General features: G+C 41.9%; 2 protein-coding genes across 5 annotated transcripts in view; one reads left to right on the forward strand and one right to left on the reverse strand.

Moving 5' to 3' along the window:
* Window positions 1-5034, forward strand: part of LOC102181052 (UPF0061 protein azo1574) — a 28195-nt gene extending 23161 nt beyond the window's left edge. For 3 of the 4 annotated variants that reach the window (XM_013968535.2, XM_018057026.1, XM_018057028.1), the window contains 2 exons: window positions 1912-1991; window positions 4740-5034. In XM_013968535.2, coding sequence (XP_013823989.2) covers window positions 1912-1991; window positions 4740-4862 — 203 coding nt within the window. In that variant the 3' untranslated portion in view covers window positions 4863-5034. The other variant, XM_018057027.1, reaches the window with a different exon arrangement.
* Window positions 5296-25910, reverse strand: part of APBB1IP (amyloid beta precursor protein binding family B member 1 interacting protein) — an 80341-nt gene continuing 59726 nt past the window's right edge. Inside the window, exons 8-14 of the mRNA XM_018057042.1 lie at window positions 25258-25344; window positions 23620-23763; window positions 21434-21544; window positions 16575-16673; window positions 15582-15696; window positions 9725-9828; window positions 5296-7741 (exon numbers count right to left, since the gene is read on the reverse strand). Of these exons, the coding sequence (XP_017912531.1) occupies window positions 7217-7741; window positions 9725-9828; window positions 15582-15696; window positions 16575-16673; window positions 21434-21544; window positions 23620-23763; window positions 25258-25344 (1185 nt within the window). The 3' untranslated portion in view covers window positions 5296-7216. The remainder of the gene's footprint in view (window positions 7742-9724; window positions 9829-15581; window positions 15697-16574; window positions 16674-21433; window positions 21545-23619; window positions 23764-25257; window positions 25345-25910) is intronic.

Below are 25910 nucleotides of genomic sequence, written 5' to 3' on the forward strand. Positions count from 1 at the left end.
TCAGCTCTTCACATCAGGTGGCCAAAGTATTGGAGTTTCAGCTTCAACATCAGTCCTACCAATGAACACCCAGGACTGATCTCCTTTAGGATGGACTGGTTGGATCTCCTTACAGTCCAAGGGACTCTCAAGAGTTTTCTCCAACACCACAGTTCAAAAGCATCTATTCTTTGGTGCTCAGCTTTCTTTATAGTCCAACTCTCACATCCATACATGACCACTGGAAAAACCATAGCCTGAACTAGACGGACCTTTGTTGACAAAGTAATGTCTCTGCTTTTGAATATGCTATCTAGGTTGGTCATAACTTTCTTTCCAAGGAGTAAGCATCTTTTAATTTCATGGCTGCAGTCACCATCTGCAGTGGTTTTGGAGCCCAGAAAAATAAAGTCAGCCACTGTTTCCCCATCTATTTGCCATGAAGTGATGGGACTGGATGCCATGATTTTAGTTTTCTGAATGTTGAGCTTTTTAAGCCAAATTTTTCATTCTCCTCTTTAACTTCTTCACTTTCTGCCATAAGGGTGGTGTCATCTGCATATCTGAGGTTATTGATATTTTTCCCAGCAATCTTGATTCCAGCTTGTGCTTCATCCAGCCCAGCATTTCTCATGATGTACTGTGCATATAAGTTAAATAAGCAGGGTGACAATATATAGCCTTGATGAACTTCTTTTCCTATTTGGAACCAGTCTGTTGTTCCATGTCCAGTTCTAACTGTTGCTTCCTGACCTGCATACAGGTTTCTTAAGAGGCAGGTCAGGTGGTCTGTTATTCCCATCTCTTTCAGAATTTTCCAGTTTATTGTGATCCACCCAGTCAAAAGGCTTTGGCATAGTCAATAAAGCAGGAACAGATGTTTTTCTGGAACTCTCTTGCTTTTTTGATGATTCAGTGGATGTTGGGAGTTTGTTGTTTCACTTAGTCCCCTATTGATAGGTATTTATGTTGCTTCTCGGAGAAGGCAATGGCAGCCCACTCCAGTACTCTTGCCTGGAAAATCCTATGGATGGAGGATCCTGGAAGGCTGCAGTCCGTGGGGTGGCTGAGGGTCGGACACGACTGAAGTGACTTAGCAGCAGCAGCATGTTGCTTCTAATTTTCCATAATATAAATAATGCTTTTGAATGTTTAATAGGATTACTTGGGTCACAGGGAAGTTCTGTTTTAAAAGTTGTATTTTAGATCATCTGTCATGTCTTGGCAGATCTTTAAAACCAAGTTGAAATGGAATTTGTATGTTCTGTCCATTCAAGTAACTCAGAAGAATGCTGTTGAGAATCACAAAATGGTGATATCCGGAGTCCTCTCTGAATTCCTATTATGCCACTGGGGATAAACTTACCTCCTCTCCACCCACTTGATAAATTATTTTGGAAAAGGTTCATCTCAAATAAAGACATAGTTTCTGCAATGTCCCAGTATTATAATACTTTTTAGTATGAAAAATGCATGGTTACTGTAAAAACTATAAACTTACAGAGAGTTTTGCTTGCATGTAACCTGTCCTGTTTGCCTTTGGCAACATCAGCATTACACAGTCTTAATTCTGTTTGAAGATGTTAAAAGCAACAAATTTCTTCCTCTCTTCACGTGGGCTACAGGATGAATTGCTACTTACTCTGCACTGTATAAAATGCTTAGTGAACTGAACATGGTGAAAAACCAAATGGATGAAACACTGAAAAGATAAACCATAATATTGCTCATAATGCTAAACAAAGTTTTTTCTGTGCCACAAGGTCAGAATACTGTACATTGTAAACAATCAGAACTGACTGAAGCTGATCATTGCTCTCATTTGGGCCTTCCAGCAAAGTTCTTAAAGGTCATCTCATTTCAGTGATTTCATATGGCCTGTGTGACTTAGTAATCACTGTTCCACGATGCACCTCTCCCTCTTTGTTTAAGCTGTTAATCCTAGATACGTGCTGAAGAACTGGATGGCAGAATCCGCAGTGCAAAAAGCAGAAAGGAACGATTTTTCAGAGGTAAGGTCGTTGATGTTCCTGGACTTATTTTTATTCATTTTAAAATGTATCATCTTTTAAACACAGGTATTTTTTTTTTCTTTGCAGACTTACTAAACCACATCATTGCTAGCACTAGCTTCTCAGAATTCTCACTGCCTGGTCTCTTTCTTTTTTAAAAATCAGTGGAGCATTTTCTCGTATTTCAAAATTTATTCTTTAATGTGTTTAAAAATTTAAGTATTCATTTGATATCACATACCTACGTTATTTGAACTCCCAAGGGTCTGGTTCTGCTATTCACTGTTCACATTGGGGGTTTTGGATTTTAGTCTCAGAAATCTGGTGAAGCCTGATATGAGCATCTCTCCAAAGGGGATTAGGTTTTGTTTTCACCAGGCTTCCATGGTTCTAGCAACCTGGGTCCACCGAAATGAGTCTTGACATCCGTGAAGATGAAGGCACCATCTACACTCTTCAGCTTGGATGACTCTCACATGTATTAGCAAAATAAGCAAAGGAATACATACAGAGTGTCACCACCCCAATTTCATGTAATACATGTAAAATCCTATGTTTTTAGGATACATCCATATATAATAAAAGTAACAAAAATGAAGAGAGACGATAACATCACCTTTGGCCAGTGATTGCTTAGCAACAAGGAGGAAGTTTGGGTTAGGGAAGGATACTCAGGGCTTCAGCCATGCGGGAAGCATTTTATTTCTGAAGCTGAGTAGAGGGCACACAGGTGTTTGTTTTTATTATTCTGTATACCTTCTATGTCTCAAATATTTCCTAACAGTTTAAAAATGCATTACACACAATTATTTTTTAGAAGAGGAATGGTCCTGGCACTCGTGCTGTCCCTCTTCAGTCCTGCAGACACTATTGATGATTACGGCCCTCTTCTGTCCCACATGGGTCACAGCCTCAGAATCTTCTTCATCACAGCGTACTGTGTAGTCACCACAACTCACCAGAGCGGGCATGACAGAGAAACTGTTCTTGCCATTTCTAGTGTGGAGCTTGCATTAACTTTTCATTTCAGTAGTTCAGTTAGCCTAACAAAATCCAGGTTTTCATCTTAGAAAATAAAATATTTTAAAGTGTAACCTTCTTAGAGTATTAGGGAAAAACAAAGAGAAAGGAGTTGTCGGTGTTATCTTTAGATAAATCAGTCTAAGCTGAGGAACTAAACAGTGTTTAATAAGGTGTTTTGTTGGCTTGCTTTGCCTTCCTTCCCTCTCTTTTGTTCACTCTCTCTTTTCTCTCTCCTCAAAATTATATTTAAGTAAGGATGCAGTGTCCACCGTGGGAGGGGAGATGTCTTCCTAGGTTTAAGTGAACATTCATCTTCCTAAGACTATTATAGGCTGCTCTTGGCCCCACTTGATTCAGAAAGACATAGGACAGAAACACAGCTTACCAGCAGGCACCATCCGGTTCCTCCTTGGCAGTTCTTGCAGGGTCCACACAGGCAGGCAGGGACAGCGTAAGGCGCAGGTGCAGGAGGACACGATCCACACTGGGAAGACGCAGGGGTGGCCCTGGCTGGAAAGCTGCGTGTTGCACACAAACCAGTGGCTCCTGTAACAGCTCCACGGGCATAGTTTCCAGTAGCCCCGCAAGAGACCTGCCTCATCCCACGAGTCCTCACACTAAAGGAAGCCCGGCGTTCTCTCCGGTGTGTTCACAGTTCTCCCAGGCCAAGTGTTATTTGTCAGTCGTGAGCCATGTTGTATGGTGATACAGTGGACAAACCACTTAGCAGGTTATTAGGGAACAGACCCAGAAAGTTAACCAAGGGTTAAATTCTCATTGCAGGAAAAAGATTTTGTCAAGCCTTTAGACCTATTACCCTTGACACATACCTCTTGTGTTTACCTTTCTGCATCAAACATTTCTTGAGAATCCACTCTCTTCAAGGTGCTGTGGAAAAGTATAAAAATATATTCAGGGAGCTTTTAAACTAGCAGGTGAGATTAGGTAGGTTTAATATAGGTTATCCATACTTTTTAAATTGAGGTATAGTTGGCATGTAACATTTTGTTTATTTCAGGTATAGAGCCTAATGATCTGATACTTGTGTATTTTGTGAAATGCTTACCACAGTAAGTCTCATTTACATCCGTCCACATACATAGCTACATTTTTTTTTTCTTGTGATTAGGACTTTTGAGAGCCTTTTTTTGAGATTCTCTTAGCAACTTTCAAATACAGTACAGTATTATTAACTATAGTCACCATACTGTATATCCCCATGACTTAATTATTTTATAACTAAATGAAAATACACATTTCGATCCCAGAATTTATTGTTGAAAGAGGTGAGTTCTTTGATTCCTCAGTTTACATCACAGGGCAAAATTGCAAATGAGGAAGCAGCGTCAGTTGGAATCCATCCATACCCTTGATCTGGAAATAGTGTAAATCACTGACATCCTCTTATTTTTATAAATATTTTAGAAAATTATAATTCTCTTAATGCTGTGAAGGAATTAAGAAATGATGAGGATATATGCATACTCTTCATGACACTGTACATATTCACTCTCCTGTTTTAGCAAAAAAACTAGTACCTAAGGAACTTCCTGTGGAACAACAGAAATGTTAAGTAACAGCCATAGTTGAAGTTGTAATGAAACAGAAAATGTTTAAGCAGCTTCATATACATTTAAAATTTACCTAGTTGTTTCGAAAATTTAGAAAATTCATAAGGGGCCTAGTAAGAGAATCTGTATTTATCTAGTTTAAATTGCTTCCCAGGTCCACCTCCTCCAGCAAGTTCTCCGCCATCCTTTCCAGAAGCATTCTGCAGCTGAGAGAGCAGGCTATTCCTCCCCAACTCCTTCCTGGGCCAGAGATCTCAGGGTTAGCTGCTCATCTTAATTTGGGGCAAATCAATTAAGGAATACTTCTGTCATCAAACCCAGGATAGAACAATCTATTTGATAAATTCTTAATGACCATCTACATTTTCTTGACAATACTGGACTCTATAATAATGGTAATGTATAGAAATATTTTTTTTAATCAAATAAACTTGGCCTATTCTCTGGAATATCTTTGTGATCATTTTTGTTTTAATTAATAAATTTAATAAATAATAAACCACCTGAGTTATTCTCAATAACTAAAAAAAACCTTATGACAATCTTTTAATGAATAAGTTTTTTCTAAAACTAGCAACCTAACACCATGTACCTAGAAATTTGGGTTATATCAAATAATATAATTTAATCATACTCCTCAAGCTTTTTTTGTCTACTATGGTAATTTTCAATCATTTACCAAAATAAAGAGAACAGTTTAATGAACCTGATTTACCATTCAACCAATTTATTATCAATGCATGATTAGTCTTGCTTCATTTATACCCTTACACACTTTCCATTTCTAGTTATTGTTTTCACTGAAGTAGAATTTACATATCCCCAAGTATTTTAAAGGAATTCTGACATAATTTCACTTAATCTGTGAATATTTCTGTGTCTCCAAACATTAATGACTTGACACATATGTATAATACTTTATCACGTTAAGACACTTTTCTGTCTGTGAATAAACTGAGTAACAATCAGTGATCAATCCCTAACAGGCGTTAAAGAAGGAATGTAACTTGTCACTGATCATAATATGTATCTGTTACTTATATAGTGATTTACGGGTTGAAAACCTAACAGCAAATTTGTACTCCGTATAATTACTTACTAGTTAAAACTAATTACTGGTTAAAATACTATGGCAGCATATATGAACCATGTTGGGGATCTAGTGTTATCTAAATTGTGCTAATTGGAACTTGTGCAGGCCGAACTATGCAAAGCAAGGGCTGTCTGGACCATCCACTTCCTAGTGTTTTCATTTATATCCCGTAACAAAGGCAGGGATAGAGAGAAACAGTGCATTCAACCTTTTGGTCCACTAAAATTGCCTTAATATTTTGACCACAAAATCAGCTAAATCTTTTCTGTAGTTTTTTTTTTAATATATATCATCTAATGCTAAAACTCAAGAACATTTTAAAGTTTGCATTTTTATATTTCTACATGTTTGAGTTTTGGGGGTCTCCACTGAAGCCCGTTAATAAACACCTCTCTCCCTCTCCCTTTCTCAGTCCTGCTCTCTGAGCCCTTCCTTTCCATGGCCATTGGTCCCAGTGTTTAGGAAAAATTGAGTGCACCTTATCAGGTTTAATGATTAAATATTTTGGTTTTAAAATCTGAATTTGCTTTTTGTCTTATATGTCAATTTAGAGCTAACTTTTATCCAAATATTAAAATATCAGGTTAATCATCTTCCTTAAGTAGAAAATAACACAATTATTATTCTCTACCCACTTTAAGAAGATTTTGAGGTATTTTACATTTAAAAAGAAAATAGAACCATGGAAATAAAACAAAAAATCGAAAAGGTTTCTCAGCCAATTAGAAAGAGGAGATAAGGGTAACAGGAACTTAGGATAAATTGGTTGTTAAAACAGCATTAAGTTTATCTGAGGGAAAACATTCCACATTGAAGAATATGATAGCCTTTTCCTGTCTCTAAATTTTTATAGCAATTTATAGCATCATAACAACTTATAGCAAATAATAGTATAATAACAGAGAATCCAAAAACTATCTTAAAAGCTTCCCCTTCAACCAATTACTATCTTATTCAGCCACTAGAAGACCAAAACCAAGTTAGGGTATGTCCGGGACTTCAACCAAACAATGAAATCTCAAAGAAACTAAATTCACTCTACATCTCCTGATTTTTTTTCTCCTCTTTCAACTTTTCTGAAAATTCTGGAGGTTACTGAGACAGAGATGGAACATATTTCAAAGATCAACAAGACTTTAGAAGGCCTAGGATTTGTAAAAGGTCAAGTATATATTATAAAACAGGATTGATATTGCGCTAGATTTATACTGATATTTCTAGAAATACCATTTTCAGATAAACCATTTTAAACTTTTATTAATTTGATGGTTCGGAACATAGTAACAAAAACTGGGAAGGGAAAACAAAAATCTATCGAAATGGAAATACACTGAAAATATGGATACATTCACTCAGACAGTCTCAATTCTGTGTAGGTTAAGGATTACTAATGTACTTGAGCAATAGGGAGAAGTTTCTATTTGCATTTCTAATCTGAATACTGGATCTAAAATGAAGTCATGGAATCAAAGTAGCAAAAATGCATTTCAGGTTAACCATGTTACGCCCATCACCCAAAGGTATTTCTAAGCTTCCCTTTAGGACACGTTGCCTCTCTTCTTCTGCAAAGCCTTCATGAGATCCGACATGAAATCTTGCTCCCCGCCTCCCCCGCCCGGTGGTCCTGGGTTTTCCTGCCTCTTAGGCGGAGGCGGCGGCCTTTTGACGGTCATCGGGGGCGTCCTCACGGATTCGGGGGCGAGGGCGGGTGGGGGTGGCGGCGGTGGCGGCAGAGGGAACCCCAAATCCCCCGCAAACGACGGCGGCGGGGGAGGCACGAAGTCTGGCGGCGTGTCGTTAAAGTCAGGGGGTGGCGGGGGGAGTTCGTCGTCCTCCACGGGCGGCGGCGGCGGCGGCGGCGGCGGCGGCAGAAGGTCGTCGGGCGGAGCAGGGAAGCGAGCGGCCGCGCCCTTGGCCTTGGGGGGCGTCCCCGGGCTGCCACCGCCCACATCCGAGGACCGGCGCACGGGAGGAGGGGGCGGAGGCAGGCTGGATTTGGGAAGGGGCTGGGCCCTGGGCGCTCCGGGATCGTGGCTGCCGAGGCTGGGGCCGGGCTTCTTGTCCTTCAACAAAGCGACAACAGCGTTATGCTTGTGACCACAGGGCCGTGCGGATGTGACATTTACCTGGACAGCTGAGTCTGCGGATTTAGGCAGCATCTGTCCCGCCCCCCAATCCCCGCCAGGGGTGGCCCCCAATCTCTGTCTTGAGACTCCAGGTTGTTCCTGAATTAGACCCTCTGTGCTCTGGGACACAGAACGACTCCAAATGCCCTTCAACAGGACCATCAATAATAAAACGTTATCACCTGGTGCTAATCTACCTTGTATTCCCTGCATGGAAGACTTTGCCCTATTCCACAGGTATTTATTACACTAATAATAATGTATCTTCTGCTGCTGCTGCTAAGTCGTTTCAGTCGTGTCCGACTCTGTGCGACCCAGCAGACTGCAGCCCAGCAGGCTCCCCCCGTCCCTGGGATTCTCCAGGCAAGAACACTGGAGTGGGTTGCCATTTCCTTCTCCAATGCATGAAAGTGAAAAGTGAAAGTGAAAAATGAAAGTGAAGTCGCTCAGTCGTGTCTGACTCTTTGCGATCACATGGACTGCAGCCTACCAGGCTCCTCCATCCATGGGATTTTCCAGGCAAGAGTACTGGAGGGGGGTGTCATTGCCTTCTCCGAATGTATCTTCTTGATACAAGGTTGCCAGTGGTACCAAGTTTAGTTTGGGGTTACCTCAGTCTTTCAGTTCAGTTCAGTTCAGTTCAGTTCAGTCGCTCAGTCGTGTCTGACTCTTTGCGACCTCAGTCTTTACCCTTGTTTTTTCAGTTGCGAAGTCGTGTCCAGCTCTTTTGGGACCCCCCTGGACTGTAGCCTTCCAGACTCCTCTGTCCATGGGATTTCCCAGGCAAGAATACTGGAGTGGGTTGCCATGCCCTTCTCCAGGGGATCTTCCCCATCCAGGGATGGATCCAACTCAAGCCTCCTGCTTGGCAGTCGATTCTTTACCACTGTCCCACCGGAGAAGCCCTGCTAGGGTTGTAGGCATACACAGATACAACATTTTTCTTGGTCTGAGTTGAGCTGGTTGTGAAATGCAGTCGTCAGGAGCAGGTATCTGAAATTATTTTGCTCCTATACCATACATACATAAGGGCTTCCCAGGTGGCCCTTTTAATGACCTAAATTTTTTTTTTTCAAAAATTATAAGCAGCTCAATAACTATATGACTTGTTTCCACCACTGGCTGATGGGACAAAGTAAAAGGGGAGAGTAAGGTGGAAAACTTCTGAAGGTACATTTATAGTTGGTTTGAGTAACATATAAGAAATATTCAGTGGAACTTGTATAGTCAATTGAGATGTTAGCAACTGGACTAGTAACTAAATTATAACTTTTAGCTAAAATTTTAGATTTAAATAACTCTTCATTATATCTCCTCTACTGAAAAAAAAAAGTTATGGAGAATGTTATACCAATTTGGCTATTATTTTCAGATGTGTTTTATTCTCCATTAGCCTGAGGATGTACGTAGAACATTAACAGAAAAATACAAAAATGCATATTTTACAGTGGAGCCTTATCAGTATTCTAATTTGGTTTGGGGCCCAGTTAGTATTTAATAAAGGGATTCTGACTATCACACTACTCTAAATTATTTTTAAAAACTAATTTAAAATCCCAAGGGTTTAAAATGTAGGTGCCACTTTCAGAGAGGGCTAAAACCACTTGAATTACAAACAAAATCACTTCAGTCAAAATAAGTGTAGCTAAACTAAAAATAGTTACCAATCCTCAGTATTAAAAAAGATTCTTACATTTTCCTGAAGCTGTGTTGGTAGTAGCTGATTTTAATTTTCCTTTCTAGCCTATGTAATTTTAAGATTATATATATGGAGCAATTATCTAAATGAAATTATAGTGACTTGAATTGTTGGAACTGTATTTTTTCTTTTTTTAAAGAAGCAGTCACTTGAACACAGTTTAGAATATGGGCTTACAAGAGACAGTCTGATAGAAGTGGGTCAGGTACCCCCAGTCTTACCTTAGTTGTTTCAGGGTGTCTCCAGTCTTCTCCGAGAGCAGTATTCATAGACTGTGTTGCCTGGGGGAGCTGACCATTGGCTTGGGTGGGGTCTGTTTTAACTCCTAAGAGGCAGAGAAAGAAAAGAGTAGATAAGGGGGGAGGGAAAGTGAGAAGTATGGAATCAACAGATACAAACTATTGTACATAAAATAGGTGAGCAACAAGGAGTTACTGTATAACATAGGGAACTATATTCAGTGTCTCGCATTATAATAACCCATAATGGAAAATAATCTGAATAGAAAACTGAATCCCTTTGCTGTACACCTGAAACTAATACAATATTGTAAATCAACTATACTTCACTAAAAATAAGAATAGTCAGTGAGGTATTTTCAACATTCTTGAGAGTTAATCTGAAAAGATAAAGCAGTTTGTCTCCAAAGTGAAAGGATTTACAGGTACACAGGGTTTACAAAACAAAATCTGAGCTTCTATAACAGTACTTCATAAGGTTCAGCAAAACATGCAGGGAAGTGAATGCTTTATACAAGCCACAGGACCTGGATTAACTGGGGTCCCAAACAATACTGTGTTCTGCTTTTAAAATCCTTTTGGTAACTGAGGAATAAATCTCAAAAACCTCCCTTCTAGAAGAATTCTTCCTGTGGGTGATTTTTTTCTGAAATGGATGTATCTTGGTTTGCACCATGCTATGTACAGAAACAAATTTTGAACATTATCCTCAACAATAAAAAAATACTTTTGGCACAAAAACAATAGACAGAGGGGACTGAGCAAAATGTACAAACCTTGAATATACCCTAGAATTAGATTTATTTTCCCCAGAAAGTTCTGATATGTGCTTCTTTTCCTGTCTTTTTATTTGCGCTTTTGCACAAGTGTGCCTAGCTGAGGTTTCACAGTTCTGAGAGAGTCAGAGAGAAGCAGCTGTGTGTTGATCTCCAGCTCCTAAGAGGGCATCCTGGGGTGGGCTGGAGGGAAGTGGGGTGAAGGTGGGGGTTTGCAGGTGGCTGCTCCTCCCACAGCTGAACTGCCTCCTAGCCCCGGACATGAGGTCTCCCATTTGAGTGCATCTGAGCTTGCCTTAGCTCTCTGCTCAGAACCAGCTCTTCTGTCAAACATTTACGAAATGACTGTGTGCTTGCTTCTTCAGATATTTTCCCAATGTTCTGAAAAGCCCATAAATCTACAGAACAACCAAAGAAGGCCATTAAGCACTCCAGGAAAAGGGGAAGAAGGGAAAGTTTGATAAGGACTTGGACACTTCTGCTGTCTCCAAGTATCTGCACAAATTCTTAAATACAGCATGAAAAAGCTGCACGGGAGAGAAACCAGACAGCACCTTAGCTAAGCAGCCAGAGTGAGTGTTCCCGGCAGGGCCACAGACACCACAGGCTTCCAAAGGCGGCACCCCGAAAAGGACCCAGTAGCTCAGTTCTGCCCCAAATGCATCATTTGAGATGAATTATTAGGAAACATCAGACACATCCAAACTGAGGGACATTCTATAAAATAAATGGCCCTCATTCTTTAAGAAACGTTAATGTTCTGACAGACAAAGAAAGGCTGAGGAAATGTGCCAAATCAAAGAGGAAGTCAGAAATATGAGGCCGAAATGCAGTTCTGGAGGGAAGCCATGCTAGGAAAGAGCACTGTTGTAACGGCATCACTGAGACATCTGGCAAAACTGAAATACAGGCTGTGGTTTACCTACAAATACTCTTATCAACATGAAAAGTTAAATTTCCAAAGTTTGATAACTGCACTGTTGTTGTAAGAAAATGGCCTCATTTTACTTTTTATTTTTTAGGAAATACAAAGGGAAGATTTAATGGGCAAAGGGACACAATAGTCAATCTACTTACTCTCAAGAGGTTCCAAAAAAATAATAAGCAGGAACAGTCCCAGTATGGTTTAACATCCCAGCACATTTGTTCTCTGTAGGGCTTATTTCTGATAAAACTCTACAGCAGAACCAACATGGGTTAATTTACTATCTACTAACGGATTTTCCATTATGGGAAAGATCCTCTTTTTTGATCAATGGACATCTCATCTGACTGCTGTGATAGTGTTCTACAAAAACTGGATTTAAGCAATTCATTTAGGAAAATGAACAGAACATGTATCAAACATTTAGTATTAAGAGTGTTTATATTATTTCACTTTCAGAGAAACCCTACAAGGTATTAATTTATTGTCATCCCAACCATGTTCAGATTCTAGCCTATTGTCTGCCAAGCATTCTGCTTCCTTCTGGGAAAACTTACTAAGCTGGATTTAAACTCAACATTCAAAAAGCTAAGATCATGGCACACAGTCCCATCACTTCATGGCAAATAGATGGGAAAACAATGGAAACAGTGACAGACTTTATTTTCTTGGGCTCCAAAATCACTGCAAATGGTGACTGCAGCCATGAAATTAAAAGATGCTTGCTCCTTGGAGGAAAAGCTATGACCAACCTAGACAGCAAATTAAAAAGCAGAGACATTACCTTGCTGACAAAAGGCTGTCTAGTCCAGGCTATGGTTTTTCCAGTGGTCATGTATGGATGTGAGAGTTGGACTAAAAAGAAAGCTGAGCACCTAAGAATTGATGCTTTTGAACTGTGGTGTTAGAGAAGACTTGAGAGTTCCCTGGACTGCGAGGAGATCAAACCAGGTAATCCTAAAGGAGATCAGTCCTGAATATTCATTGGAAGGACTGATGCTGAAGGTGAAGCTCCAATACTTTGGTCACCTGATGCAAAGAACCCACTCACTGGAAAAGACCCTGATGCTGGGAAAGGTTGAAGGCAGGAGGAAAAGGGGATGACAGAGGATGAGATGGTTGGATGGCATCATCAACTCAATGGACATGAGTCTGAGCAAGCTCCGGGAGTTGGTAATGGACAGGGAGCCTGGCGTGCTGTAGTCCATGGGGTCATGAGTCAGACACGACTGAGCGACTGAACTGAACTGACCGTACAGAAACAGTCCCTGACAGCATGATTTCCTTCAGTTTCTAGAGGAGGTAACAGATAGTAAACTAACAGTTACACAGATTATTAATTATGACTGGCCTACGAAGGACAATTTATTTGAGATCTGAAAATGGGCAGAAATTAGCCCATTTAGAAAGAAATTAGAAAGAAAGAGTACCATAGGGACTTCCAGTGGCTAAGACTCTGTGCACCCAATGCTGAGGACGCAGGTTCGATTCCTGGTCGGAGAACTAGATCCCACATGCTGAAGCTAAGAGTTCACACGTGTGCCCAGGTCACTTCAGTCCTGTCTGACTCTTTGCGACCCCATGGAGCATGCCAGGCTCCCTTTCCATGGGATTCTCCAGGCAAGAATACTGGAGTAGATTGTGATACCCTCCCCCAGGGGATCTTCCCAACCCAGGAATCGAACCCACATCTCTTATGTCTCCTGCATTGGCAGGCGGGTTCTTTCCTACTAGCGCCACCTGGGAAGAGTTCACATGCGGCCACTGAAAGATCCCACTTAGGAGACCCTGGTTCGATTCCTGGGTTGGGAAAATCCGCTGGAGAAGGGATAGGCTACCCATTCTTGTATTCTTGGGCTTCCCCTGTGGCTCAGCTGGTAAAGAATCCGCCTGCAATGCAGGAGACCTGGGTTGGATCCCTGGGTTGGGAAGATCTCCTGGAGAAGGGAACAGCTACCCACTCCAGTATTCTGGCCTGGAGAGTACGTATGGGAAGATTCCACAGGATACAACTAAAGACCTGGTACAGCCAAATACATAATAAACATGAAAAAAAGAGATCTAGTTAAAGAAAGAAAAGAGCCTCATAAACAAGGAAGAGCATCTGTGAAGTCTCTCAGAAAGGAGGGTGCTTGGGGCTTTGAAAAATTGGGGGAAAAAAACAACAGATGGGTTTTGTGACAAGAACAGGAAGACAGGTGGGGGAAGAGGTGAAATGTGCGAGGCTCATGTCATGCAGGTTCTGGTGGCCTTGCTGGGGACTGGGGACTTATCTGAGAGCAGCAGAAAGCATCGGGAGGGCTGGAGCACCAGCCTGTGGGGCCACGTGAAGATGGTGGCGGTCTGGATTTGATGGCAATGGAGACAGACAGGCACGGAGAGATTTGACCAATACTCAGAAGGTAGAATCAACAAGATTGAGGAGTGACTGAAATTGAAGGTGAATGAGCTTTTCTTAGTCAAAAGCTATGGTTTTTCCAGTAGTCATGTACGGATGTGAGAGCTGGACTACAAAGAAAGCTGAGTGCCGAAGAACTGATGCTTTCAAATTGTGGTGCTGGACAAGACTCTTGAGTGTCCTTTGGACTGCAAGGAGATCAATCACTCCTTTAGGAAATTAACCCTGAATATTCATTGGAAGGACTGATGCTGAAGCTGAAGCTCCAATATTTTGGCCACCTGATGTGAAGAGCAGACTCACTGGAAAAGACCCTGATGCTGGGAAAGATTGAAGGCAGGAGGAGAAGGGGACGACAGAGGATGAGATGATTATATAGCATCACCAATTCAATGGACATAAATTTGAGCAAACTGCGGGAGACAGTGAAGGACAGGGAAGCGTGGCATGCTGTAGTCCACGGGGTTGTAAAGAGTCGGACACAACTTGACAACAATGAGCTTTTCTTGCATATTTCCTGCAGAAGTAATTGGGCAGATGATGATGTTATTTGTGGAAATAGAACAATCATGGGGGAGCAAGGCGGGCGAAGAAGAGGATGGGCTCAGTTTTACAGATGTTTACTTTGAGGTCTGGGGTGCATTCAGATGAAGCCACTGAGCAGACGGTTGGATACATGGGTTTGAAGGTCAACAGAGAAGCCTGGATTGGATTTATGCAGTTATAGGTGGTCAGTGTGTAGACAGCGCTGGGGGTGGATCAGATCACTTAGGGAGATAGTATGAGAGTAGGGTTAGGACTGACTCGGCCTTGGGTAATTTAAGTTGGGGTAGAAGAAGAATAACCCTGCTCTAATAAAGAGCGGGTTGAAAAAGGTTAGCTAGAGAAGTTAAGGTCGGGTGTGGGACTTGGAGGGTAATACCCCAGAAAAGGGGTTGGCTCCAGGAGGAGTGGTCAGTTGTGCTGGGGTTGCTGAAAGGGCAACTAGAAAGAAGGGTTTATGGGACTTCCTTTGTGGTCCAGTAGTTAAGACTCTACACTGCCAATGCAGGGGCCTGGGGTTTGATCCCTGCTGGGGGAACTGAGATCCCCATGCTGTGGGGTATAGCTGGAAAGTTTAAATTAAAAAAAAAAGAGGAGGTTACAGTAGTTTGATTTAGCAAGAGCATTTTCCATGACGTACTAGAGGCAGGAGCCTGACTGCAGTGGTTATGAAGAGTGAACAGTCATTGCTGTTTACACACTAAGTCATGTCTGACTCTTTTGCGACCCCATGGACTGTAGCCTGCCAGCCTCCTCTGTCCAGAGGATTACCCTGGCAAGAATACTGGAGTGGATTGCCATTTCCTTTTCCATGGGATCTTCCCAGCCCAGTGACTGAACCCAGGTCTCCTGCATTGGCAGGCAGATTCTTTACCACTGGGAAGCCCCGGGGAGGGAAGAGGAAGTAGAATAACAGAGACAGCAAATACAGTCCACCCTTTAGAACAGGCTGCTGTCCGATGGAGCAGGAGGGGGATTTGGAGTCATAGGAGGGTTTTAAATTTGTTTCTTTGAAGAAGGGATTGGTGTTGATGAGAAGGACACAGTAGAGCAGGAGAGAACGTGGAAGAGAATGGCATAATAATACATGCACGTCTGGTCTTTGTCCTGGGATTCTGGCATAGAACTGTGTATCTTCCAGTTGAGCACAAGCTCTGAGCTTGGAACAGGTGTCAGAATCTCCCCCCAGCGTGGTACCTGTGGAAGGCGGGGCTGGTGGCACTGCGTTGACTGTGCCCAGGTTTGTCCACCGAGAGGCAAGCCCTGCCTTGGCCGTGGCCCGCTGATAGTTATCATAGAGCGTCTTTCCATACTAGAGAGAGAACACAAAAGAAGCAACAGAGCAATCCATTTATCCCAAACTGCACCCAACTGCAATCTACAAATTCAGGGAAAAGAGGACCTCATGACTATTCCTTTTACTCCTTTCCTGAGATACTTTTAGTAGAAGTATTTCCATTAAAAAGAAAAATCCACAAACCATGTTTTCATATGTGAGATAATATTCCAGATTAGCAAAATCAGGTAATATTTGTACCTCCCCACGAGAAGGGAGCTTTAGCTATGCAGTGTGATGACACACGAGTCAGTGAGTGAGTGAAGTCGCTCAGTCGTGTCCGACTCTTTGCGACCCCGTGGACTGTAGCTCACCAGGCTTCTCCGCCCATGGGATTCTCCAGGCAAGAATACTGCAGTGGGGAGCCATTTCCTGTCTCTATGTAATTTTGCCATAGCTTGCATCTCATGTTTCTTAATTACACATAACACTTGCAAAGCTCTCCAGAAATCAATATCTGCAATGGCTCGTGTGAAAATAAATCCCTGCTTCTCAGGTCATGGGAGAGGTCCATGTGTCAACCACTCCCACTTAACTCAGTAAAAAACCAATGGGCAAATAAATGAGGTGATAGTGGTGGCATTGACTTAGTGAGTATGGATCAGGTGTTGGGACTTTCCTCATGGTCCAGCGGTTAAGACTCTGAGCTCCCAATTCAGGGGGCCTGGGTTTGATCCCTGGTCAGGGAACTAGATCCCACTGGCCACAACTAAGATCTTGTGCAGCCAAAAAAAAGAAAAAAGAAAAAAGAAGAATGAATCAGCTGCTTCCGAGTGACACAAAGACTGGACCCATGTCAATGTGCCAGGCTGGCTGGCAAATTCAAGGTCGGGTGAGTCCACCCATTCTCTTACCTTGGCAATCCTGATTCCCGTGACCCACTGGCTTAGCGCTCTGGCATCATCACAGCACAGATACTTGATATACTGGGACTCCTTCTGAATCTGGGGATGCTGGAAAAAAAGTCATTCCAAAGACCATCTGTAAACTCTTCACAAATTAGCACCTTTCAAAAAATGTTTAGAAAATTCTCACAGCGTCTGAAAGTTCCTGAGATGGTGGCCAAAATCACTGGTAGAAATTTTAGAATTAGGAACAGGGGTACTTTTTTATAGAGGCTAAGTTTGGAAAGAATTGACATGATTTATCACAAGCACTTTTTACTGTGTTATCAACAGCCATGTCCATTCCTGCTTTTTGAACATCTGGAAACCTTCACATTTTCATGTTTCTAGCCCTACAAGAAATCCAAGTCACGTCTCCATTTATCAGATAAGGGAGCTTGTGTGCTGTGATTCTCATGTCAAGGAATTAATGCTTTCATGAGTCTCATGCAGGCCTAGGGTTACTTCTGGTACGAGGAATTCAGGGTTTTGCCCTGTCTTCTGTCATCTCTTCCCCACATGGATGGCCCAGAGAAGGAGTATCTCTGTCCAATTTCAAGAGGCAGTGAGCTGGGTGCTGCACTAGGGGGTCACCCAGGCCTTCCAGGAGCTCTCGGTCAAAGAGTGCAGTGATGGGCAGGTGCAAAGGGGATGGAGTGTTCAAGGTCCAAAGTCACACAGAACATTCTTGTCTTTCAGCACCAGAAACACAGCTCCCTAACTTCCAACCAAACTTTCCAACTGAACCAGAACAGAACTTTCTGGTCTGGCCCTTGTGTAAGAGGGGCAAAACATAAGGTGTCTCCAGCAATCTGGTGTTTATAATTGTTCTTAGAAAACAGCTATTTTTTTTTTCCCCTGGAGGAATTTAAAAAGTTGATTTTTGTTACCTTGGGGTTGGTATATTAAAATTTGTGTGTGTGTGTGTGTGTGTGTGTGTGTGTGCATGTCATGTGATGGGAAAGCTAGGTTCCCAGGAGCAGACTGTAAATCATATTGTGCTTGGAGTGAAAGGCAGGAAGCAGCTGTCTGGGTAGAGGGATCCACTTAAACAGCACAATCAACAATTTTTTTAGCGTGTTCATCCAGAGTAAAATGTGGTTCTTTCTTTAAACACAGTGGCTACTGAGCACAAAACACAGGCAAGAACACTTGACCTTGAGTTCTAATCACGGCTCCTCCTATGATGAAGAGGTTGATGTACAGACTTTGGTTTATTCTTCCCAACATTAGTGGCGTGTATCTCACCAACTTCCTCATATCACAAGTGTATCAGGATTGGATAAAGGAGAATTAAACATCAAGTGATCTTGAAGATGACCTCAAAGATCACTTGTGAGCCTCAGATTTTATGATTCCAAGACGAGCTGCCCGGTGGGCTCAAGGCTCCTTTCTGGCTCCCCCATCAAGGCAGGAACCCTGCAGGCTCCCAGGAGGCCACTCAGCGAGTCCCTGTGCTTAGTCTTCTGCCATGTCCTGGGACCTTGCCAAGGCGTTTACTCCCCTGAGCTTTTAGCCTGAAAATATTTGCAAAGAAGTTTAAGGAAAAATGCCAGCTCCAGGCCACTGGCCAGCCTCTTCTGCCATTGGTTTGGTTGCTCTGACCACAGAAAGGGAGAAGCTCCCGCAGACATGCCATGCAGCACACAAAGGTCAGGGCAACTGACCTTGTCCAAAGGGATCTTACAGATCCTCGAAACAGTGGGAGACCAGAGAGGCTAAGCTGTGTATCCAAAGTCACACTGAGCGGCAGAACCCTAATGAGAACCGAGGGCTCGTGTGTCCAGTAGACAGCTCTGGGTGCTTAGGCAGAGATGAGGAAGAGTGGCTCACACCGTACTTAGGAAGTGGTCGCTGGGGTGTTGCCGAGGGAGATGTATGTAAACAAGTGCATGATCACTCAACGACATGGTCAAGTCTGCAGCAAAAGTTGGAAAACAGAGAAAAGTTCTTTGGAAAAGGTCACAGCTGTGGAAGGAAGAGGCAGATAAGAACCTGCAAGCTTGGTGGACGTGCAAACTCCTAGGCCAGATCCCAGACCCACAGAATCAGAAGCTCTGGGGGCCCAACCACCTGTCTTAACAGCTCTCCTGGTGAGTCCCATGCACTCTCAAGTTTGAGAAATGCTGGTCAACAAGCATGTTTAACTGGTACTGGAGTGCGGTAAGAATGACTCCAGTTCTTGCTCACTGGTTATGTCTGTCAACATGGCACTAACGGTCTGGCAGGCAGAGATGGGTTAATCTGCACAGGAAGTGTTATTTCCACTTCTTAGCAGAGAGCAGTGAAGCTTAGAGAGTCTTGACACTGTGCCAGGAGACAGAGCCAGGACTTAAAACTCCCATCTTCCTGGCAGCACCCTCCATGGATGGTCGTAATCCATTGGTTCATCCTGAGTAAGAAGCTCCCGGGTTGAACTTCTCCGCCTGTGCACGTCTGTGGACTCACATGATCTCTTAACATGCTACTCTAATTCTGAACCCTTTCTGCAATGTATGTGCATACTCTGAATTCTGTCAATCTGCTCACCCTCATGAAATATTTGCATATCAAGACTTTCTTCCGCCCTCCAGAGTGGACAGAAAGGGCAATAAGTGACCAGAATGTTTATAAGAAAATTAAGTTCTCCAAAGGATGACTGACCCTTTTACTCAGCAAATGAGTAAAAATTCCCAGCATTTTGGGAAGGAAGTGAGAAGTGTGCCTAAGTGCAAAACGAGCAGGGCGACTGCCCATTAAGGAACCTGGCTTAAGAACAGAATCCGTCATCATCGTTTGAGAAAAGGGAAATGCATGTTCCTGGTGGGTTGTTTGTTTATTCTGATTCTTGTTTGTCCTCGTATCATCAAGCCTGCATTTTTCTCCACCTCAGAGCCCTTGGCCCTGTCCATGGGAGGCCCTCAGCTGGGTCTCAGCATCACCATTCTCGGTGCAGCCCAGGGTGCCCTGCATCCCAGGCCAGATAGTTCAACACATGATCCTGGGACCTAGTCCCAAGTTTGTGAGTCAGCACTAGTAACCACATTCCCACCCTGCTCACTGGGTCTAAATCCTCAGCCTGGAGCCCTCTAGGTCTGAGATCTCTGCTTTCTCTTGCTGAAAATCTCTGCTCCAGCCTCTGGCCATGGGTTTATGGGCTCTTACCCCCTTCTGACAACTTTCATTGTATTTGTCTGCTCTGAAGCGTACTTCATCACCAGCAGAGAAGCCCTGACTGTTGATGCTTAGAGCCAGAAGACATTCTTACGTCGTGCAGGCATTAGGATGCCCATGTGCAAAGGAGGGCCTCTGTGTTCCTAAGTTCTCAGAGTCTCAGGACTGCAAACGAGGGCCCCGAGGGCAGACAGCAACACAGTGAAAACACAGTTCAAGAGCAGCTGGGGCTGGGGTTAAGGGAGGCAGAGAAGAGATTTTGTGTGCCGGCAAACAGTGTCTGAGAGAATAGCCTCCCCACACCACCCACCCTGCCTTGGCTTCTCATCCTGGTTCAGCTAGTTCCTGGCTGAGAGTCTCTGTGCCCAGATTCCACATCTACAAACTACAGAGAGAGGCTTGCCTGGTGGCTCAGTGGTAAAGAATCCACCTGCCGTTGCAGGAGACACAGGTTCGATCCCTGGTCTGGGAAGATCCCACATGCCATGGAGCAACTAAGCCTGTGCACCAGAACTACTGAGCCTGTGCTCTAGAACCTGGGAGCCGCAGCAAGAGAAGTCAACCACACAAGAAGGCCGTGAGCCACAGCTAGAGAGTAGCCTTCACTCTCCGCAACTAGAGAAAGTCTGTGCGCAGCAACGAAGACCCAGCACAGCCAAAAGTAAATAAAGAAATCAAACTAGGGAGAACTGTGGCTCTTACCACAGAAGGCTGATAAAGGGCTAAATGAATTAATCTATTAATTAACATACGAAAAGTGCTTAAATCACTGCATTGCAGATGCAGGGTATAACGTGTTTGCCACTGTTCTTATGGCCCTTTCTATGCCAGTATTTTATTACTGTAAGTGGAGTATAACCTTTAAAAATGCATCACTATATTGTACACCTGTCATTTATATAACATTGCACAGCAATGTTTATGATTTAATAAAAAATAACAAAGTATATTTGCAGGAAAAAAGAAGTTCTGCACACAGCCTTGCACCTGAGCCAAATGGAATGAGATAACCTGGGTTTTTCTGGTGTGAACTTGTGAAGGGGAATTTGTGGTGTCAGAGGCAATGGCATGGCCAGAAGAGCTCCATAAATCCCTTGAGTCCATTTCTAGGAGTCAGTTGTTACACTTGGCAGAGAAAAGTTACTTCTGCCCAACCTTCCAAAATATGGTGCTAATGTCAACCTTACCAGACACCTGATAATATATACTGTCTTTTGATAATGTGCACTTTAAAAAGTTTCGAGACCCACTAATACTATTTTTAGAAAAAGATTTTTTTTCTATTTTTCTATTTTCTATATTTTTCTAGGAAGTCTTGTCAACTTCCTAATTTCTCAAAATATCTTACAATGGAATAAGGCCCTGATAAAGAACTGAACAATCAATCATTTTGCAAATAAAATTATAAATAAAATCTGTCCAAAATGTAGAGCTTTTATTCTCATAAAGTGATGAAGAAATCCAGACAGGCTAACTTGGAAGTTTTAGACTCAGTAACAGACTTTGGGGAAAATAATCCGAACTGGGTAGAAATGCTTTCTCCTCTCCTACTTTGGTTTACAATAAAAAGCTTATTATGTTATACTTGTAGTTAGCTATATAACACTGAACATTTCTTAAAAGGAAATAACTGATTCAAACTGCTTACAGATCTAAGGTAAGGACTTAAAACCTACCTTTAAAACAAAGCAGTAGTCAGTGGGTGCTTTGTATTTCATTTTACACTGAATCCCATAGTAAATGTTGACATTTTCAAACTGTATAAAACAGGCCAGATCTCGAGATGTCTGAAAGAGAAGGAAAAAACTAACCTCAACCTAGCTGAAAGGTAATATTTCCCCAAGGTTGTTCACGGTACAATGAAGGGTTATATTTTAGTAGGAAAATACAGAATTTCAGGTGTTACTTAAGCGTTTACCATGTAGCCTTCTAAAAGCCAGGCCTACATTTTAAGAAGTGAAAGAGCACATCTAGGGCAGAGCAGCGTGCCACAGGTGGAGCAAAAGATTACACTGGTGTCCTAGCTCCTAGAGGCAACTAGATGTGGGCCCCTAGAGACCACTGGCTGACCCCGAGACTTCAATACTGTGTTGACGTGGTCCAGACACAGTGACTGAGCACCTTGTCAGATGTTTTATTTTGGCTTTTGCCATTTTAAGTCACTGATGGATTTCATGACTGAGCATTTAGGAAAAAAGTCCCTTGTGGATGAACAATGAGTGGTATTTGATGCTCAGAAAATCAGCACACACTTCATGAATCTCTTCTTGAGGAGAAAAGACTCCTTTCATGCCATCTCTTTAGGGCTGGCAGTGTTGCTATGGAAACAGAATCCCCTCCTTAAGTATAGCTCACGTTGTGAAGACCTCTAATCTACGTATTTGGTGACACATCAACTACAGATTTGTTCTATTACTTTTTCTCTCCTCTCACATTCTGTTTTTTAATGAATAAAAAATAAAGGGCAGAATTATTACATCTCAACGCACTGCTGCTGCTACTGCTGCTAAGTCGCGTCAGTCGTGTCCGATCTCAGTGCACAATTATTCTTTATTATATGGTAGTACATTTTTTTCTTGTGAGAGCTTTTCTTCTGGATTTTCAAAGTTTTAGCCTTTTTAATTAGAAAAATGAAACATTCATCTTAATTTAAAAATATTTATTTATATTTAAAGATAAATTAAATATAAATAAATATATATTTAAAAGAAAAATGAAAATCTTCCTTCACCCTTCTTTCCTCATTTCATTTCTCTTCTCCAGAAAAGAGATTCTTCCAAATGTTTTGGGGGATATATTTATATGCCTATGTATGTATAGACATATTCACATATAAAATTTTAAAAATATAAATGAGATTTTACTCTTAATATTTTTTCATGAATTTATTCTTTTTCTTAACATTATATCTTGGGGTCTGTCAGGATGTATGAAAGGCTATATCACACTGTATAGTTGCATAACATTACACTGTACAGATGTAATTATTTATTTAACCATGCTACTATAGATGAGTAGAGGTTATTTTAATATCATGCTATTACAAAAATACTTAAAAATACTCTGTGGGGTAGATTGCTAAACATGGAGCCGGCCTTTGAAGGGGTATTCTCTTTTACATTTGCCTAGATCTTGCTAAACTGTCCCCCAATTTGGCTATACCCAGATGTACGATTCCGGACAAAAGAAGTCTTACTCTTATGCCTACAGAACAATAGAGTAAAAAGGGAGGGAAAAAAGTCCTCTGAAATCAATAGGTAAAAAAACGAATTAATCTTTAGAGAAATGCTTTGGTCATAATTTCTGAGACCTGATCTTTAAAGTAGATAGATTTCTTTACCTTTAAAAGAAAGCAGCTGAAAGATTCAGGATTTCAGAAATTCTATCCTAAAAGCATATTTATTTGAATAAACACTGTCATCACATGAATCTCACAGCAAAAGGCGGAGTACTGAAATTTCCACCTGAGGATTTCTTTAGTTTTTTCCTGGTAGCTCAGCTGGTAAAGAATCCACCTTCAATGCAGGAGACCCCAGTTCTATTCCTGGGTTGGGAAGATCTGCTGGAGAAGGGATAGGCTACCCACTCCAGTATTCTTGGGCTTCCCTTGTGGCTCAGCTGGAAAAGAATCCACCTGCAATGCAGGAGACCTGGGTTTGATCCCTGGGTTGGGAAGACCCCCTGGAGAAGGGAAAGGCTACCCACTCCAGAATTGGGAAAGGGTACCCACTCCAGTATTCTGGCCTAGAGAATTCCATGGATTGTATAGTCCATAGGGTTGCAAAGAGTTGGACACGACTGAGTGACTTTCACTTTCATGAAATGCCTTTTTTATAAGCATATTTTTTTTTTAATTTCTGACCTTAGTCTTTCCTTTGGGGACATAATAAATTCCAGAAGCTCGTAAAAGAAAATAGCGCCTTTTCCATGATTTCTTCCCATCTTCTTTCAAATAAAGAGCTCCCTCAAGTTCTGGCACAATGACGGATGTTCCACAGAAACTCTCCTGAAATTGAGATTCCAATGATATAAAACCCATCAGAGATAAAACATATATTTTGTTCACATTGAAATAAACTGTGGCAAGCTAAAAATCATTTTGTCTACAGCTCTAATTGAATGCACATATTGACACTGCATACTATTTGCCAAAAGACAGGAGGAACACGGTGATTGAATTTCAGCTCCAGAGTTCAATTTCTAGGCTTCTTGACCACTTAGCTCTGTGATTCTGAGCAAGTGATTCAACCTCAGTGCCTTTACTTGCAAAATAAGAGTGCTGAGAGCCCCAACTTCATAAAGAAGGTAGTGAGTACAATCTTGGTACATATTGTGGAAGTATTACATCAAATTTATTTCTATTACTGTAGGTGGATAAATATATAACTTATTCCTTTACCTGTAAGTGGAAAAGTTATGATTTCACTGCTAGTAAATAGAAAAATTTTTATCATTAATTCTGTACATAAAATATGTATAAATTAGTATTTTATTTTTGGCATACTTTTAAATTGAGATACAGCTGACATAGAAAATTGCATTAGATTTAGGTATATGACCTAATGATTTGATGTATGTATATACTGCAAAATGATCACCATCATAAGTGCAGTTAAGATCTATCACCCCACATAGTTATACATTTTTTCCCTCATGATGAGCATCAGTGAACTGGCTCCAGGCAGGAATGTGGGCCCAGGTGTCACCAGGTCTTCTGACTTTTCAAGAGAAGCCACAAATCTCCTAATTCAAAAGGTCATCATGTTGTTGGGACAACAAAAATCTGGGGCTCCCATGCCCATTTGTGACCTGTGGCCTAGCAGGCATCTGCATTATAGGCAGGGACCAGGGCCTCAATTTTTAGCAAAGTTGAAATGTGAAAAGTCATTCAGAAGTTTCAAAAAAATCAACCATCAAATGAACTTCAGCAATACAGCCTTGCGTGATAACCAGACACGTGTAGCATACTTTACACATGGTGCTACCAGTCTCTTCCTAAATCTTTGTAACAATGCAATACGATACAGGAAACCAAGGTTCTTGGACTTGCCCAATAACACATGAACCTCAACAGGCAGAACCAAACTTGGGTCAGAGATCCAACCGCCATCTCACACTTTCTACCACACCTGCCTGCTGGAGGGGCATCGGAGAACTCACTGCAAAGAAGTCACGCCTGACTTCTGTTAAGAGCACGTAAGCAATGAAATCTATGGAATGTCAGAGATGAGTTTCATGTGGATTATTGTCTTTTAGTCAAGACTTACCAATCCAACTTCATGAAGAGTAAACTATCTTGTCTAAAACAATACTTTTGAACAACCAACTCCAAGAACCAGTTTAATGATCTAAATAGCTATAATTTAGTAATAATTTGATCTTAAAACCCCAAGTTAAAATTTCAGTGTGTCTCTGAATCGCCCATTATTCTGAGAAGCAAATAGTTTTAGATGCAGCTAATATTCCTCTCTTTTCTACTGCTCTGCAAAATTAATCTTACCTCAAGCAAGGATTCCTTGTTCTTCGCATTCATTTTCTCATTTGTTTCCTTGTTTTCTTTTTTTCCTTTGTTATCCAGGTAAAAATTCTAAATAAAATAGTAAAAGATAGGATCAGTAAGGGTTCATCACCATGGTAGCCGCTGCACAGAACCCGCGGTCTTGCTGGAGAGGGACACATACGTGGAGGAGGTAAACTGAGGACCACAGTGGATGGTCTCTGTCAACCAAGTGCTTATCGAGGGGCTTACCAAGTGCTGAGAACTGCCCCACTGGCCAGAAGTAATACCTACCCTTCCCCGCACAGTGTATAATCAGTGAGGAAACAAGCACAAGAGAGAAAACACTTGCAAAGGATGCAAATGTCATTTAATTTAACCATGGTCTAGAATTCCATGTCAGATGCTGGAAGCCTGGAGACCCCAGGGCCCTTGGAAAAGCCCAGAACTGGAGGATAGCGGAGCACCCCAGATCCCAGGCCTTGGATCACCATGTAGGGTCCCTGAGGACTCGAGACTCTGGCTTCTCCAGAGAAGTATGAAATCTGGACTTTTATCCGTGTGGGCAACCAATTTTAATTTTTAAAACCTGCATGAGTCAGTCACAACACAGAGTTTGCTACTTGGCAACTTCCAGGGACAGAGAGAAGCAGAAA

Source organism: Capra hircus, chromosome 13 (assembly GCF_001704415.2).
Source record: "Capra hircus breed San Clemente chromosome 13, ASM170441v1, whole genome shotgun sequence".
Classification (NCBI taxonomy): domain Eukaryota; kingdom Metazoa; phylum Chordata; class Mammalia; order Artiodactyla; family Bovidae; genus Capra; species Capra hircus.